Raw genomic sequence first — 13,046 nt, 5'->3', positions numbered from 1 at the left:
CCGGCGCCGCGCAGGCGCCGCGGGACCCGGATGTGGCGCATGCGCGGCGGCGGCGGCGGCCCGGACGTGTCGGCGGCGGCGGCGGCGGCGGCGGCGGCGGCCCCAGCGAGCCCGAGCAGGCGGCGAGCGGCGCGGCCCCGGCACCGCGCCCCCCAGGCGGCGGCGGCGGCCGGCAGCGGGTCGGCCGCTGCCCCCGGCGCCGGCGAGCGCCGCCCCGCCCCGCCCCGCCGCGCGGAGGGGAGGGGGCGGAGGCCCGGGCCTTCCCCCGCCGCCGCCGCCCCTCACGGCGGCCTCGGGCCGCGCCCGGACGGGGCCCAGGTAACATCCGCTCCCGCCCGGGATCCCTGCCGGGCTCCTTCCCGGGCTCCTTCCCCGCTCCCTCCTCCTCCTTGCCGGGCTCCCTCCGCACCTTTACGGCCCCCCGACCCCGCTCTCACCGCCGTGCCCTCACCGCCGCCTCCCTGCCCCCTTCCGGCTTCCCCGCTTTTCCTCGGCCAGAAAAACACAGGAACCCCTCCCGCCACCAAACTTTTTAGTCTTGACGTTCCAAACGCCGGGCAGCCGTCCTGCCCGCGGCCGAACGCGCCCCGCTGTCCGCGCTGCCTCCCGCGGGCTGCACAAGCACCACAGTGGTTTTGGGCGCTCCTTGGTCCCTCGGCGTCTGCTGTGGGATGCCCAGAGCCGTGCTGGTGGCGGGTTCGGGGGTGGCGGTGACACGGTGTGTTAGTCACAGATCGTTCCCCGCCGCGGCGCCCCGCCTTCGGGGCCGCCCGGGGAGTGCCGGGGCTGCTGGAGGGGAAACCAGCGCTGTTAGAGCCCGGAGAGAGGGCTGTGCACACCCAGCAGCGCCCTGGGGTCCCACCAGGGCGTGCTCTCACCAGCACCGTGCCCCGGCCAGCGGGCAGAGCAGAGCTCCTGTCCCTGCTGCTCAGGGCTCCTGTCCCTGCTCAGGGCTCCTGTCCCTGCTCAGGGCTCCTGTCCCTGCTCAGGGCTCCTGTCCCTGCTCAGGCCTCCTGTCCCTGCTGCTCAGGGCTCCTGTCCCTGCTCAGGGCTCCTGTCCCTGCTGCTCAGGGCTCCTGTCCCAGCTGCTCAGGGCTCCTGTCCCAGCTGCTCAGGGCTCCTGTCCCTGCTGCTCAGGGCTCCTGTCCCAGCTGCTCAGGGCTCCTGTCCCAGCTGCTCAGGGCTCCTGTCCCTGCTGCTCAGGGCTCCTGTCCCAGCTGCTCAGGGCTCCTGTCCCAGCTCAGGGCTCCTGTCCCTGCTCAGAGCTCCTGTCCCTGCTGCTCAGGGCTCCTGTCCCTGCTCAGGGCTCCTGTCCCTGCTGCTCAGGGCTCCTGTCCCTGCTGCTCAGGGCTCCTGTCCCTGCTGCTCAGGGCTCCTGTCCCTGCTCAGGGCTCCTGTCCCAGCTGCTCAGGGCTCCTGTCCCAGCTGCTCAGGGCTCCTGTCCCAGCTCAGGGCTCCTGTCCCAGCTGCTCAGGGCTCCTGTCCCAGCTGCTCAGGGCTCCTGTCCCTGCTGCTCAGGGCTCCTGTCCCTGCTCAGGGCTCCTGTCCCTGCTCAGGGCTCCTGTCCCTGCTCAGAGCTCCTGTCCCTGCTGCTCAGGGCTCCTGTCCCAGCTGCTCAGGGCTCCTGTCCCTGCTGCTCAGGGCTCCTGTCCCTGCTGCTCAGGGCTCCTGTCCCAGCTGCTCAGGGCTCCTGTCCCAGCTCAGGGCTCCTGTCCCTGCTGCTCAGGGCTCCTGTCCCTGCTGCTCAGGGCTCCTGTCCCTGCTCAGGGCTCCTGTCCCATCTCAGGGCTCCTGTCCCTGCTCAGGGCTCCTGTCCCAGCTCAGGGCTCCTGTTCCCTGCCGAGCTGAGGCTCCTGAGCTGCAGCTCTCCCTCCAGGCCCCCGACACAGGGCACAGCCCTTCAGCCAGGCCTGTCCTGCCCCAGGGACCCCTCGAAGTGGCAGCTTGTCCTCCCGGCCCTGCCCTGTCCCTGTGACTGCGAGGAGTTTCTCCCCACTCTGCATTCACGAGCCTCTCTGGATTTGCTTGTTGCATCAGCACGCGTGTTTAATATTGATTCAGGAACTGAGTTTCAAAGAGCTGAGGCCCAGGGAGAAGCACCGAGTGCCTGGCGCTGATTGGAATTCCGTTTTTAAGTAGACAGCTCTTTGCATAATGCATTCAGGCTGGGCTGGGCTGCGGGATGTGAGCTTTGAGAGGAGTCACGGCCTGGTGAGAACAAAGGTGCTCAGAGCAGATCCTGGTGAGGAGCTGCTCTTAGGGTGCCGCAGGGATTTTAGGGCTCCGTTTCTCTCTGCTGTTAACCTCCTCAAAAACTGAACTTTTGGTCGGGGCTGGAATTTTCCACGCCCGCCGTGCCCGGAGGTGGGTTTTTGTTGAGCTCTAGCAAACGCAGAGAGCACTGTCCCCGTGCAGGTTGCTGTAGAGAGCAGGTGTTACCAGGGCTGTCCCCAGGCTGAGCTGCGTGTGGCACCTGGCTGTCCCCAGGCTGAGCTGTGTGGCACACGGGGCTGTCCCCAGGCTGAGCTGCGTGTGACACAGGGCTGTCCCCAGGCTGTGCTGTGTGGCACACGGGGCTGTCCCCAGGCTGAGCTGCGTGTGACACAGGGCTGTCCCCAGGCTGAGCTGTGTGTGGCACACGGGGCTGTCCCCAGGCTGAGCTGTGTGTGGCACAGGGCTGTCCCCAGGCTGTGCTGTGTGGCACACGGGGCTGTCCCCAGGCTGAGCTGTGTGTGGCACAGGGCTGTCCCCAGGCTGAGCTGTGTGTGGCACACGGGGCTGTCCCCAGGCTGAGCTGTGTGTGGCACACGGGGCTGTCCCCAGGCTGTGCTGTGTGGCACACGGGGCTGTCCCCAGGCTGAGCTGTGTGTGGCACAGGGCTGTCCCCAGGCTGAGCTGTGTGTGACACACGGGGCTGTCCCCAGGCTGAGCTGTGTGTGACACAGGGCTGTCCCCAGGCTGAGCTGTGTGTGACACACGGGGCTGTCCCCAGGCTGAGCTGCGTGTGACACACGGGGCTGTCCCCAGGCTGAGCTGCGTGTGGCACACGGGGCTGTCCCCAGGCTGAGCTGTGTGTGGCACACGGGGCTGTCCCCAGGCTGTGCTGTGTGGCACACGGGGCTGTCCCCAGGCTGAGCTGTGTGTGGCACAGGGCTGTCCCCAGGCTGAGCTGTGTGTGACACACGGGGCTGTCCCCAGGCTGAGCTGTGTGTGGCACACGGGGCTGTCCCCAGGCTGAGCTGTGTGTGGCACACGGGGCTGTCCCCAGGCTGTGCTGTGTGGCACACGGGGCTGTCCCCAGGCTGAGCTGTGTGTGGCACAGGGCTGTCCCCAGGCTGAGCTGTGTGTGACACACGGGGCTGTCCCCAGGCTGAGCTGTGTGTGACACAGGGCTGTCCCCAGGCTGAGCTGTGTGTGACACACGGGGCTGTCCCCAGGCTGAGCTGCGTGTGACACACGGGGCTGTCCCCAGGCTGAGCTGCGTGTGGCACAGGGCTGTCCCCAGGCTGAGCTGTGTGTGACACAGGGCTGTCCCCAGGCTGAGCTGTGTGTGGCACAGGGCTGTCCCCAGGCTGAGCTGTGTGTGACACAGGGCTGTCCCCAGGCTGAGCTGTGTGTGGCACAGGGCTGTCCCCAGGCTGAGCTGTGTGTGGCACACGGGGCTGTCCCCAGGCTGAGCTGTGTGTGGCACAGGGCTGTCCCCAGGCTGAGCTGTGTGTGGCACAGGGCTGTCCAGGCTGAGCTGTGTGTGGCATGGGGCTGTCCCCAGGCTGAGCTGTGTGTGGCACAGGGCTGTCCCCAGGCTGAGCTGGCTGTGACATACGGGGCTGTCCCCAGGCTGGACTGGCTGTGGCACAGGGCTGTCCCCAGGCTGAGCTGTGTGTGGCACAGGGCTGTCCCCAGGCTGAGCTGGCTGTGACATACGGGGCTGTCCCCAGGCTGGACTGGCTGTGGCACGGGGCTGTCCCCAGGCTGAGCTGGGTGTGGCACGGGGCTGTCCCCAGGCTGAGCTGTGTGTGGCACAGGGCTGTCCCCAGGCAGAGCTGTGTGTGACACACGGGGCTGTCCCCAGGCTGAGCTGTGTGTGGCACACGGGGCTGTCCCCAGGCTGAGCTGTGTGTGGCACACGGGGCTGTCCCCAGGCTGAGCTGCGTGTGGCACAGGGCTGTCCCCAGGCTGAGCTGTGTGTGACACAGGGCTGTCCCCAGGCTGAGCTGTGTGTGGCACAGGGCTGTCCCCAGGCTGAGCTGTGTGTGACACAGGGCTGTCCCCAGGCTGAGCTGTGTGTGGCACACGGGGCTGTCCCCAGGCTGAGCTGTGTGTGGCACAGGGCTGTCCCCAGGCTGAGCTGTGTGTGGCACACGGGGCTGTCCCCAGGCTGTGCTGTGTGTGGCACAGGGCTGTCCCCAGGCTGAGCTGTGTGACACACGGGGCTGTCCCCAGGCTGAGCTGTGTGTGGCACACGGGGCTGTCCCCAGGCTGAGCTGTGTGACACACGGGGCTGTCCCCAGGCTGAGCTGTGTGACACACGGGGCTGTCCCCAGGCTGAGCTGTGTGTGGCACAGGGCTGTCCCCAGGCTGAGCTGTGTGTGGCACAGGGCTGTCCCCAGGCTGAGCTGTGTGTGGCACACGGGGCTGTCCCCAGGCTGAGCTGTGTGACACACGGGGCTGTCCCCAGGCTGAGCTGCGTGTGGCACACAGGGCTGTCCCCAGGCTGAGCTGTGTGTGGCACAGGGCTGTCCCCAGGCTGAGCTGTGTGTGGCACAGGGCTGTCCCCAGGCTGAGCTGTGTGACACACGGGGCTGTCCCCAGGCTGAGCTGTGTGTGGCACAGGGCTGTCCCCAGGCTGAGCTGTGTGTGGCACAGGGCTGTCCCCAGGCTGAGCTGTGTGTGGCACAGGGCTGTCCCCAGGCTGAGCTGTGTGACACACGGGGCTGTCCCCAGGCTGAGCTGCGTGTGGCACACAGGGCTGTCCCCAGGCTGAGCTGTGTGTGGCACACGGGGCTGTCCCCAGGCTGAGCTGTGTGACACACGGGGCTGTCCCCAGGCTGAGCTGTGTGTGGCACACAGGGCTGTCCCCAGGCTGAGCTGTGTGTGGCACACGGGGCTGTCCCCAGGCTGAGCTGTGTGTGACACAGGGCTGTCCCCAGGTTGAGCTGTGTGTGGCACAGGGCTGTCCCCAGGCTGAGCTGTGTGTGGCACAGGGCTGTCCCCAGGCTGAGCTGTGTGTGGCACAGGGCTGTCCCCAGGCTGAGCTGTGTGTGACACAGGGCTGTCCCCAGGTTGAGCTGTGTGTGGCACAGGGCTGTCCCCAGGCTGAGCTGTGTGTGGCACAGGGCTGTCCCCAGGCTGAAACGTGTGAAATGGAAGTTCCTGGGTTTAAACACACGGGACGGTCACGGCATTGAAACAGGGCTAGCTGCTCCCTGTGTGCCCTCAGAGGGAAGGTGGGGTGTGGAGGGGGGTTACCATGGTGTCAGTTCCTCCAGCAGGAGTTAGAGCCCCGAGGGAGCTCTGCTGCCTCTGCACCCTCAGTCTGGGGCCCTTGGGAAGTGCTTCTGGACGGGGCTGGGTGCCCTGCTCGGGGCTGGGAGGAGCAGACGAGCCCAGAGCTGCTGCAGCTCCTCGGACGTGAATTTGTGTCAGCACAAACCCGCTGCCACTCGGAGTTTTCTTCAAGCTCTTCTCCAGTTCTCCAGCTTTGTGCTGCCATGTGTCTTAAATTTCGGTGGCTGCTGCCAGAGGGATGAGGAGAGCTGATCCCGGTGATTCAGATGCGTGCACAAAAATAGTGTTCTGGGCACTGTCAGCCCTGCTGCTCGGGCAGCGTGGAGCCCTCTCGGTCCTCCTTCCCTGCTCTTCAGTGCTAATTGTTCTCACCTCTGCAAACATTTTGCTGCTGTTCACCCGTGGGGCAAGTAGGTAATAATCTGATGTGCTGGAAAGTATCTGCAGTTTAATCACTTACTCATATCTTCATCAAATCACCAGCTGCTTTTTGTTTTATTGGTTTATGGATTTTCCTCTGTCGTGTTTGTCATAAAACTCCTGCCCTTGCATTATTGAGCAGCAAAACTCCGTAGTAATGTTCTGGTGGTTGGAAGCCATCAAGTGTACTCCTGACATCTCTGTGTCTGTCTAATTCTGGAGGCAGCAGCTGATGCAGGAGCCTTTCTCGGCGCGAAATGTTCCAGCAGGACGTCAATTTGCACGCTGTTCTAATTAGCCAGTTCGTTAGTGTCGCGTTCCTGCCTGGTATCAGAGTGCTGGGGATCTGTCTGGGATGGCTGTTACTCACGAACCATGCTCCCAGGGCATCTCTGGCAGCTTTGAGCAAGCAATCCTTAGTTTTTCTTCAATATATTTTCCCCAAAGATTGCTTTGGTGGTTGCAGCTTGGAGATGCAGTTCAGTTCTTTCAGGTGTGTTTTGCATTAATTCGTTTCCCAGCTTATTAATTCCTTTCCCCTCCAGAGTCTCACCCCCCACATCCTTCCCTTTGGCGTCCTGTGGCACCCCAGCCTTGGTCTGGCTGCTCTGTCCTTGTCACTCTGTTGCAACACACATGACTTTGTTCCCTTGTTTCCTCGGAGGCTGTTTTCCTAAGATCCCGGCAGCAGTGTCCCCTCCAGGCGTGGCTCCTGTGCTCAGGTGTGCGGGGTGGCTCAGCCCTGTGGGGACAGGCCATCACGGCCAGGTGTGCCAGGATGGGTGGCACTCAGGTGTGCAGACTTGCTCAGCCCTGTGGGGACAGGCCATCACGGCCAGGTGTGCCAGGATGGGTGGCTCAGCCCTGTGGGGACAGGCCGTCACGGCCAGGTGTGCCAGGATGGGTGGCGCTCAGGTGTGCAGGGTGGCTCAGCCCTGTGGGGACAGGCCGTCACGGCCAGGTGTGCCAGGATGGGTGGCTCAGCCCTGTGGGGACAGGCCATCACGGCCAGGTGTGCCAGGATGGGTGGCTCAGCCCTGTGGGGACAGGCCGTCACGGCCAGGTGTGCCAGGATGGGTGGCACTCAGGTGTGCCAGGATGGGTGGCTCAGCCCTGTGGGGACAGGCCATCACGGCCAGGTGTGCCAGGATGGGTGGCTCAGCCCTGTGGGGACAGGCCACCACGGCCAGGTGTGCCAGGATGGGTGGCTCAGCCCTGTGGGGACAGGCCGTCACGGCCAGGTGTGCCAGGATGGGTGGCTCAGCCCTGTGGGGACAGGCCACCACGGCCAGGTGTGCCAGGATGGCGCTGTACCTGGGGAACGCCGCGGGACACGCGGGCCGGTGTCACACCTGTCGCGCTGCTGTCCCTGCTGGTGTCACCCTGCCGGGGTTGGCTGCTGGGCCGGGTTAGGATGTGTGGGAGAGCAGCGGGGCAGTCTGGCATCCTGCGCTGATGGTCATCTCAGCTGTGCGGGGGGACTCTGGGCTGCCTTTTGTGCCAAAAGAGGGCAGCTCCTCTCTGCCGGGCTGCTCAAGGGCTTCCTGAGCCCCGCGCGTGCCACGGCAGCGTGGGTAGAACCCTTTTTTCTGTGATAGTAGCTCCACGGGCTGGTTGGATTTCCATCACAAGGGCGCACTCGGGCGCTGTGGATGTGACAGCCTGGTCTGAGAGGAGAAAACGAGGTTAGTCTTCCCAGAATGGGCCTGAGAGACTTTAGGGAGTCGAAGAGAAACAATGGTAGCCTATAAACAACCTGCAGGTGTTGTTTGCTACTCTGTGTTTTCTTGTTTTTTCCTCAAAGACTGTTTATAAGAAAGGCATCTTGTTAATTAGCCAGTCAGGTGAAATGTATTGATTAATTCACCAGCCAGGTGTGCCTGTATGAGAGCAGTGTGTAAAAGAGGATCTGGAGTAAGGAGCAGGCGTTATTCCAGCAGCCTTCTGGAGAGTCGGTGTCGTTTCTTACTCAGCAGGGAGAGTCACAAACGCGTGGTGGCTGCTGCGTGTGCTGTGCCCTGCCCCGCTGTGCTCATCAGCCCTCCCCACCAGCCCCTCTGCCCCTGCAGCACCGCCCCTGCATCCCGCATCTCTCTTCTGAGCTGATCCCTCTCTCCACCAAACCTCTCCAGAGGCCGCTGCGGCCCTGACGCCTGCAGGAGCTGTTTTTCCAGTTGAGACAAGGCTGTGCTCTGTATTTTAACTTTATTTTTTATTGCTTAAGCACAGCATTCAGCGTCTTGGCTCTTACAGCAAAGTGTTACGTGGTTCCTGCAGGTCATGCTACCTCTCACGCAGTTTTCCCTCTGAGCAGCGAAGCTCCCGCCTTTGGGAAATCCCTGCTTTGCTGCAGGCAGTGGAGGAATGAGCCGGGAAGGTGGCGTGGAGGGGCGCTGGCCTCCTGCAGGCAGTGACCCGGGGGTTTGTGTGTCGTAATACAAGACGACACGGACACTGCTGCTCTCCAGGTGAACAAAAAGAGGGACCTTTATTTTCTGACTCCGACATTTATAGTTGTCCAAAAGCGACAGTGGATTGGAGGGTGACAGCGCCACCTCTCCAATGACACTGGACAGACCAAGAGTCCATCAATTCTCTCCTCCTCCATGAAAGAATGCAAAACATAAGTTGTTTACAGAACTGTGCGTGAGAAAGCTCGTTACAGGAATGCAAACATCAGAAGGCTTAGCAAAGTCTCAGAAAATCGGGGTGACAGTTTGTGCTGCCGCTGGCCTGGGCCCCGCTGTGCGCGCTCGGGGCTGTGCTGGTGGCCAGGATCGTGCTCCTCGCTCCGGCTCCATCCCAGCCGCCGCCTGGGCTCGGCGGTTCTCCCCAAACAGCACAATGTGGCTTCCGAGGGGGCGAGGGGGAAGAGAAACCACTTCTCAGTGGTGAAAGTGTTCCTTCCAGGTTGCCTTTAACGTGTGGGAAAGGATGTTGGTGTTTTTTAGGGGTCTGGGTTTGTAGCTTCAGAGCAGATCCCAGCCGGATCACAGTGTTGAAAATGGGAGTTGTTTGAGTGCAGGGATTTTTCAGCTAAGTTTAAAAATTTGCTGAATGACTAGAGCACTTAGAGCACTTTGACTGGGGTTTGGTGAAGTTTTGGTGACTTTTAGCAGCCCCTGCCCTTTACCCCTCAGAGGAGCTTCTGCACAGCTGTAGTAACACCTCCGTAGAGGCAAGGAAGTGAAATCCATGTGAGTTTTTCTTCCTAACCATGAAAGTCACAAAGACCTTTTTCTGTTTCTAAACCCCCTTCTTCAGTCTCTGTGTGTGTGCCTGTTGTTCTGCAGAGCATCGAACTGAAACGTACCTCAGCGACTCGTGGGCCTCAAGCGAGGCCGTCCAAGTGATCCTATCTCTTAATACTTCATTTGCTGCCTGGAGAGCCGCTGGGAATGTTTGGAAGCCGTGTTTTTTTGGCACGTGGAAGCTCTCCTTCCCGGGCTGCCTTGCTGGTGCAGCACGAGGTGGAATGTTGAATTTCTGTCCCACAAACGCGCGGTTTATCCCTCCCTCTGCTCTCTGTGCCTCGCCTGGTGTTCTCTGGCTGATGAGGAACGCCTCGCTTCCCCCGAAGGGGATGCCCTGCCGGGGCCTTGCAGAGGCTGCTGTACCCTGGCCTCGGTTATCTGCTGACAGCAGTAAGATAATGGCTGTTTGGAGAGAGCGTGTCCCGGCGGATCCGCAAACAGTGCCGCGGTCTGGCTCCGTGTGGGGCTTGTTTGGCATTCCTGCCCCTCAGGCCGCTATAAGTAGGGTGAGGGCAGTCCCCTGACAGCTCGGCTTCTCCCCCGCAGGTAACCAGCCGCGCTTGGCTCCAGCTCTGCGAGGCGGCGTGCCGGGGAGCAGCTCGCCCTTTGGGATCCATCTGTGTGCCTCAGGTAACCCTTTCCGGCAGAGTTTTCCTCGCTGAGGCGTGTGCCGCCGGCGCTGCATTTCCTGTTAGACAGCTGCTTCTGTCCTGCGCTTCACTGCACGGGCTGCATTTCGGTGGTGTCTGCTCCAGGCAGCAGTGCCAGCTAGCAGCCGGCTGTCCTTCTCCAGAGGGGCAAAGGAGATTGTAATTCCCTGTCAATCCAAACTTCTTTTATCTTTCGGAGTCACCTCCCCTTCGGAGGCTCTTGTGCTGGCGCTTAGGTTACCTGGAACTCCAGTTGTTGTTTGCTTGCTTTGCAATTTGCTCGTTATTGCTCCGTTAATGGAACAAATTACTTTGCCTGGCTCAGAATCATTGACTTGTTAGGGCTGGAAAAGACCTTTAAAACCCTTGATCCTGGGTGTTATCAGGCGCTTCTCTGTAACTTTGTTAAACGCTCGCTCGCTAGTGCTTTTCATCAGCTCCTCCCTCTGCTTCCTCGCTCTCTGCACGGCGTAGTAAGGAGGCGCCGGGACACCTCTCCAACGTGCAACAAAGATGGGCTCCTCGGGCTGTTTGTGAGAAACTGAACCCGTGGGGTGTGGGAACTTGGCCTGCCCTCAAGGCACACTGGTGCTTCTGGGGAAACGCGTGGCAGCGTTTGTCGGTGCCCGCTGCCCTCTCTGCTCTGGCGCTGGCAGTCCCTGGCCAGGCTCTCCTGAGGCTGCCCCTGGGCACCCAAAATCCTGAGCCACCGGCCTGGCTTTCAGAAGTGCTGAGCAGTCAGAAGTTCCCGCTGAGCACGGGGACAGCTGAGGGGTGACTCAACATTTCTGGAGAGCATTCCGCTTAAGTCAGGTCTTGTCTGCTTGATCTGAGCCTTCGGAAAGTCAGCAGGCGAAGCTCTCATTCATGGTGTTAGGGTTGTAGGAGGTGAAGCTGCGTGTCTAATTTTAATAGTCTCTTTATTTAAAGCTCCTTTGGCTAATAGCTTTATCAGGGCATTTATTTGTGATTACTCGTGCATATCCATCTGGGGTGGCGCTCTGTATTTAAGGAAGATGATGTTCTGTTCTGTTTTAGCTGACAGCCTTCTGCAGATTAGTCTGAGTTGCCATAGAGAGTGACTGGCAGTTTAAGCTTGGCTTTGAAAGGGGCTTATTGAATTGAAGCACAAAAAAAGCCCCAGCACAGAGGGGGAAATTTTAATAGCTAGGTAGAATCCGTCATCCCACTCAAATTTAGAGATAATTGTTCTCCTTTGGGAAAAAATTAGGTGCAGAAGCATCCTTGGAAAAGAAGAAAAGGCTGGAATATGGGAGAGAGGCGAAGGATTTTCACCGTGTATTTTTTCAAGTATACCAAAGTCTGATGCATTCCAGTTAAAACTGTAGAAAATATCAAATAAGGAGGAGTCTGTTTGCTTATAAAATTGAGCAGGATTTGTCTAACAGCATTCCTTTCACAAGGAGGGAGGCCACGCGTTCACGCCGTGTGATGCCATAACTTTCTAAATTAACATCACACTCTTATTTTTGTGCGACACATTTGTTTCCAACAAATAGCTGCTACTTCAGTGCCTCTAATAACATGGAAAATTCCAGTGCCGTAGCAGGTCTCTGACTGGATGTGTTCCTCCTCAGATGAAGTGACAGCTTTGTTTTTCCCTGAACTTTTGGAATCAGATATATTTTATTTACACGGTCGGGAATGACGCGGGAGTTTGCAGAAAGGCTGGTGTTTTAAGCTTGCTCAGAAAACGTGGTAAAATCACTTCTGTGTGTCTGTTGCCAGTGTTTTAAGGCAGGCAGAGCCCTGGAAGTGTCTTGGTTGATGGTTACACAAAGCCAGAGCTCCGTGTGTCTGTGTCCAGTGTTTTAAGGCAGGCAGAGCCCTGGAAGTGTCTTGGTTGGGGCTACACAAAGCCAGAGTTGCCTGAAGAGCCAGAGCAGCTCTTGGGCAGCGTCAGGCTCTGTCTCTGAGGAGGGCAAGTGGGAAGGGGTTTTTCTGAGTGCCTCTGGGTGGCCTGTCTGGATCCAGCAAGGACAAATGCTGGGGTTTTCACACCCAAAGGTTCAGGTGATCCGGGTCCCCTGGGTGTGTGGGAGAGGCCAGGTGCAGTTTTTGCCTTTGGTTGTCGAGGAGAAGCAGAGTTAGCGTGACGGCTGAGCCGTGGGCAGGGTGCTGTGTGAAGGCGAGAGGTGATCCTGATGTGCCTTGGTGCCTCCTGGCTTGCTCACATCAGCACCCCTGGGCTCACACCCCCTGTTTCCCCTGGCTGTCATCCTGCCGGGATAACACCTAGGAAATCATTGTTCTCCTTCTCCTGATTCATCTAGGGATCCCTGCTTGTCTATATGCACACTCTGTGCACACAAATGGTAACCTTTATTTAAATATTGTTACTAGGGGAAGGATAACTCTTACATCTAAAACTGTGCAGGCCCCCCTCAGGCATGTTTCAGCTACCATGGGACAAGCAGCGTGGCTTTTTCATGCTTTTAATATCCTGCACTTAGCTTGGAAATAAAAGGAGAAAAAAAGCCGCAGACTTCCTTAGAAACACGATCTGCCATTTGTTAAAAACAATTCTAATGCAGATATTTTTTCCTCCTAGGTTTTACCAAGAGACAGTACATCTAACACTTAACTTGGATCACCTCTTGTTCATCAGCTTGAAAATCATAACAGCCCCCCAAACTGACGTTTGATCTGAAAGAAAAAGCTGTGACAAATGGACAATATGTCTATTACTAACACACCAACAAGTAATGATGCCTGTCTGAGCATTGTTCACAGCTTGATGTGCCATCGACAAGGTGGAGAGAGCGAGACTTTCGCCAAGCGCGCAATCGAGAGTTTAGTTAAAAAGCTGAAGGAGAAAAAAGATGAATTGGATTCTCTGATTACAGCCATAACCACAAACGGAGCTCACCCCAGCAAGTGTGTAACAATACAGAGAACGCTGGATGGGAGGCTGCAGGTCAGTACCCGTGCAAGCCAGACGTGTTCCTGCTGGGGAGCTGCTGGCAGGGAGCGGCGCGGGCGTTGAGGGACAGTGCTGTGCCCTGCTGTGCCCTGCTGTGCCTGTGCCCTGCTGTGCCCTGCCTGTGCCCTGCCTGTGCCCTGCCTGTGCCCTGCTGTGTCTGTGCCCTGCTGTGCCCTGCTGTGCCCTGCTGTACCCTGCTGTGCCCTGCTGTGCCCTGCTGTGCCCTGCTGTGCCCTGCCTGTGCCCTGCTGTGCCCTGCCTGTGCCCTGC

At 59.6% G+C, this 13,046-nt stretch overlaps 1 protein-coding gene across 4 annotated transcripts in view; it reads left to right on the top strand.

Moving 5' to 3' along the window:
• The first annotated feature begins 178 nt into the window (after positions 1 to 178).
• Positions 179 to 13,046, top strand: part of SMAD4 (SMAD family member 4) — a 29,509-nt gene continuing 16,641 nt past the window's right edge. For 2 of the 4 annotated variants that reach the window (XM_038125049.1, XM_038125047.1), the window contains exons 1-3: positions 179 to 318; positions 9,729 to 9,812; positions 12,405 to 12,770. In XM_038125049.1, the coding sequence (XP_037980977.1) occupies positions 12,522 to 12,770 (249 nt within the window). In that variant the 5' untranslated portion in view covers positions 179 to 318; positions 9,729 to 9,812; positions 12,405 to 12,521. The remainder of the gene's footprint in view (positions 319 to 9,728; positions 9,813 to 12,404; positions 12,771 to 13,046) is intronic. The other 2 variants (XM_038125050.1, XM_038125048.1) reach the window with 2 other exon arrangements.

This window comes from Motacilla alba, chromosome Z, assembly GCF_015832195.1.
Source record: "Motacilla alba alba isolate MOTALB_02 chromosome Z, Motacilla_alba_V1.0_pri, whole genome shotgun sequence".
NCBI classification, from domain to species: domain Eukaryota; kingdom Metazoa; phylum Chordata; class Aves; order Passeriformes; family Motacillidae; genus Motacilla; species Motacilla alba.
This window is presented reverse-complemented; position numbering and strand designations above follow the sequence as displayed.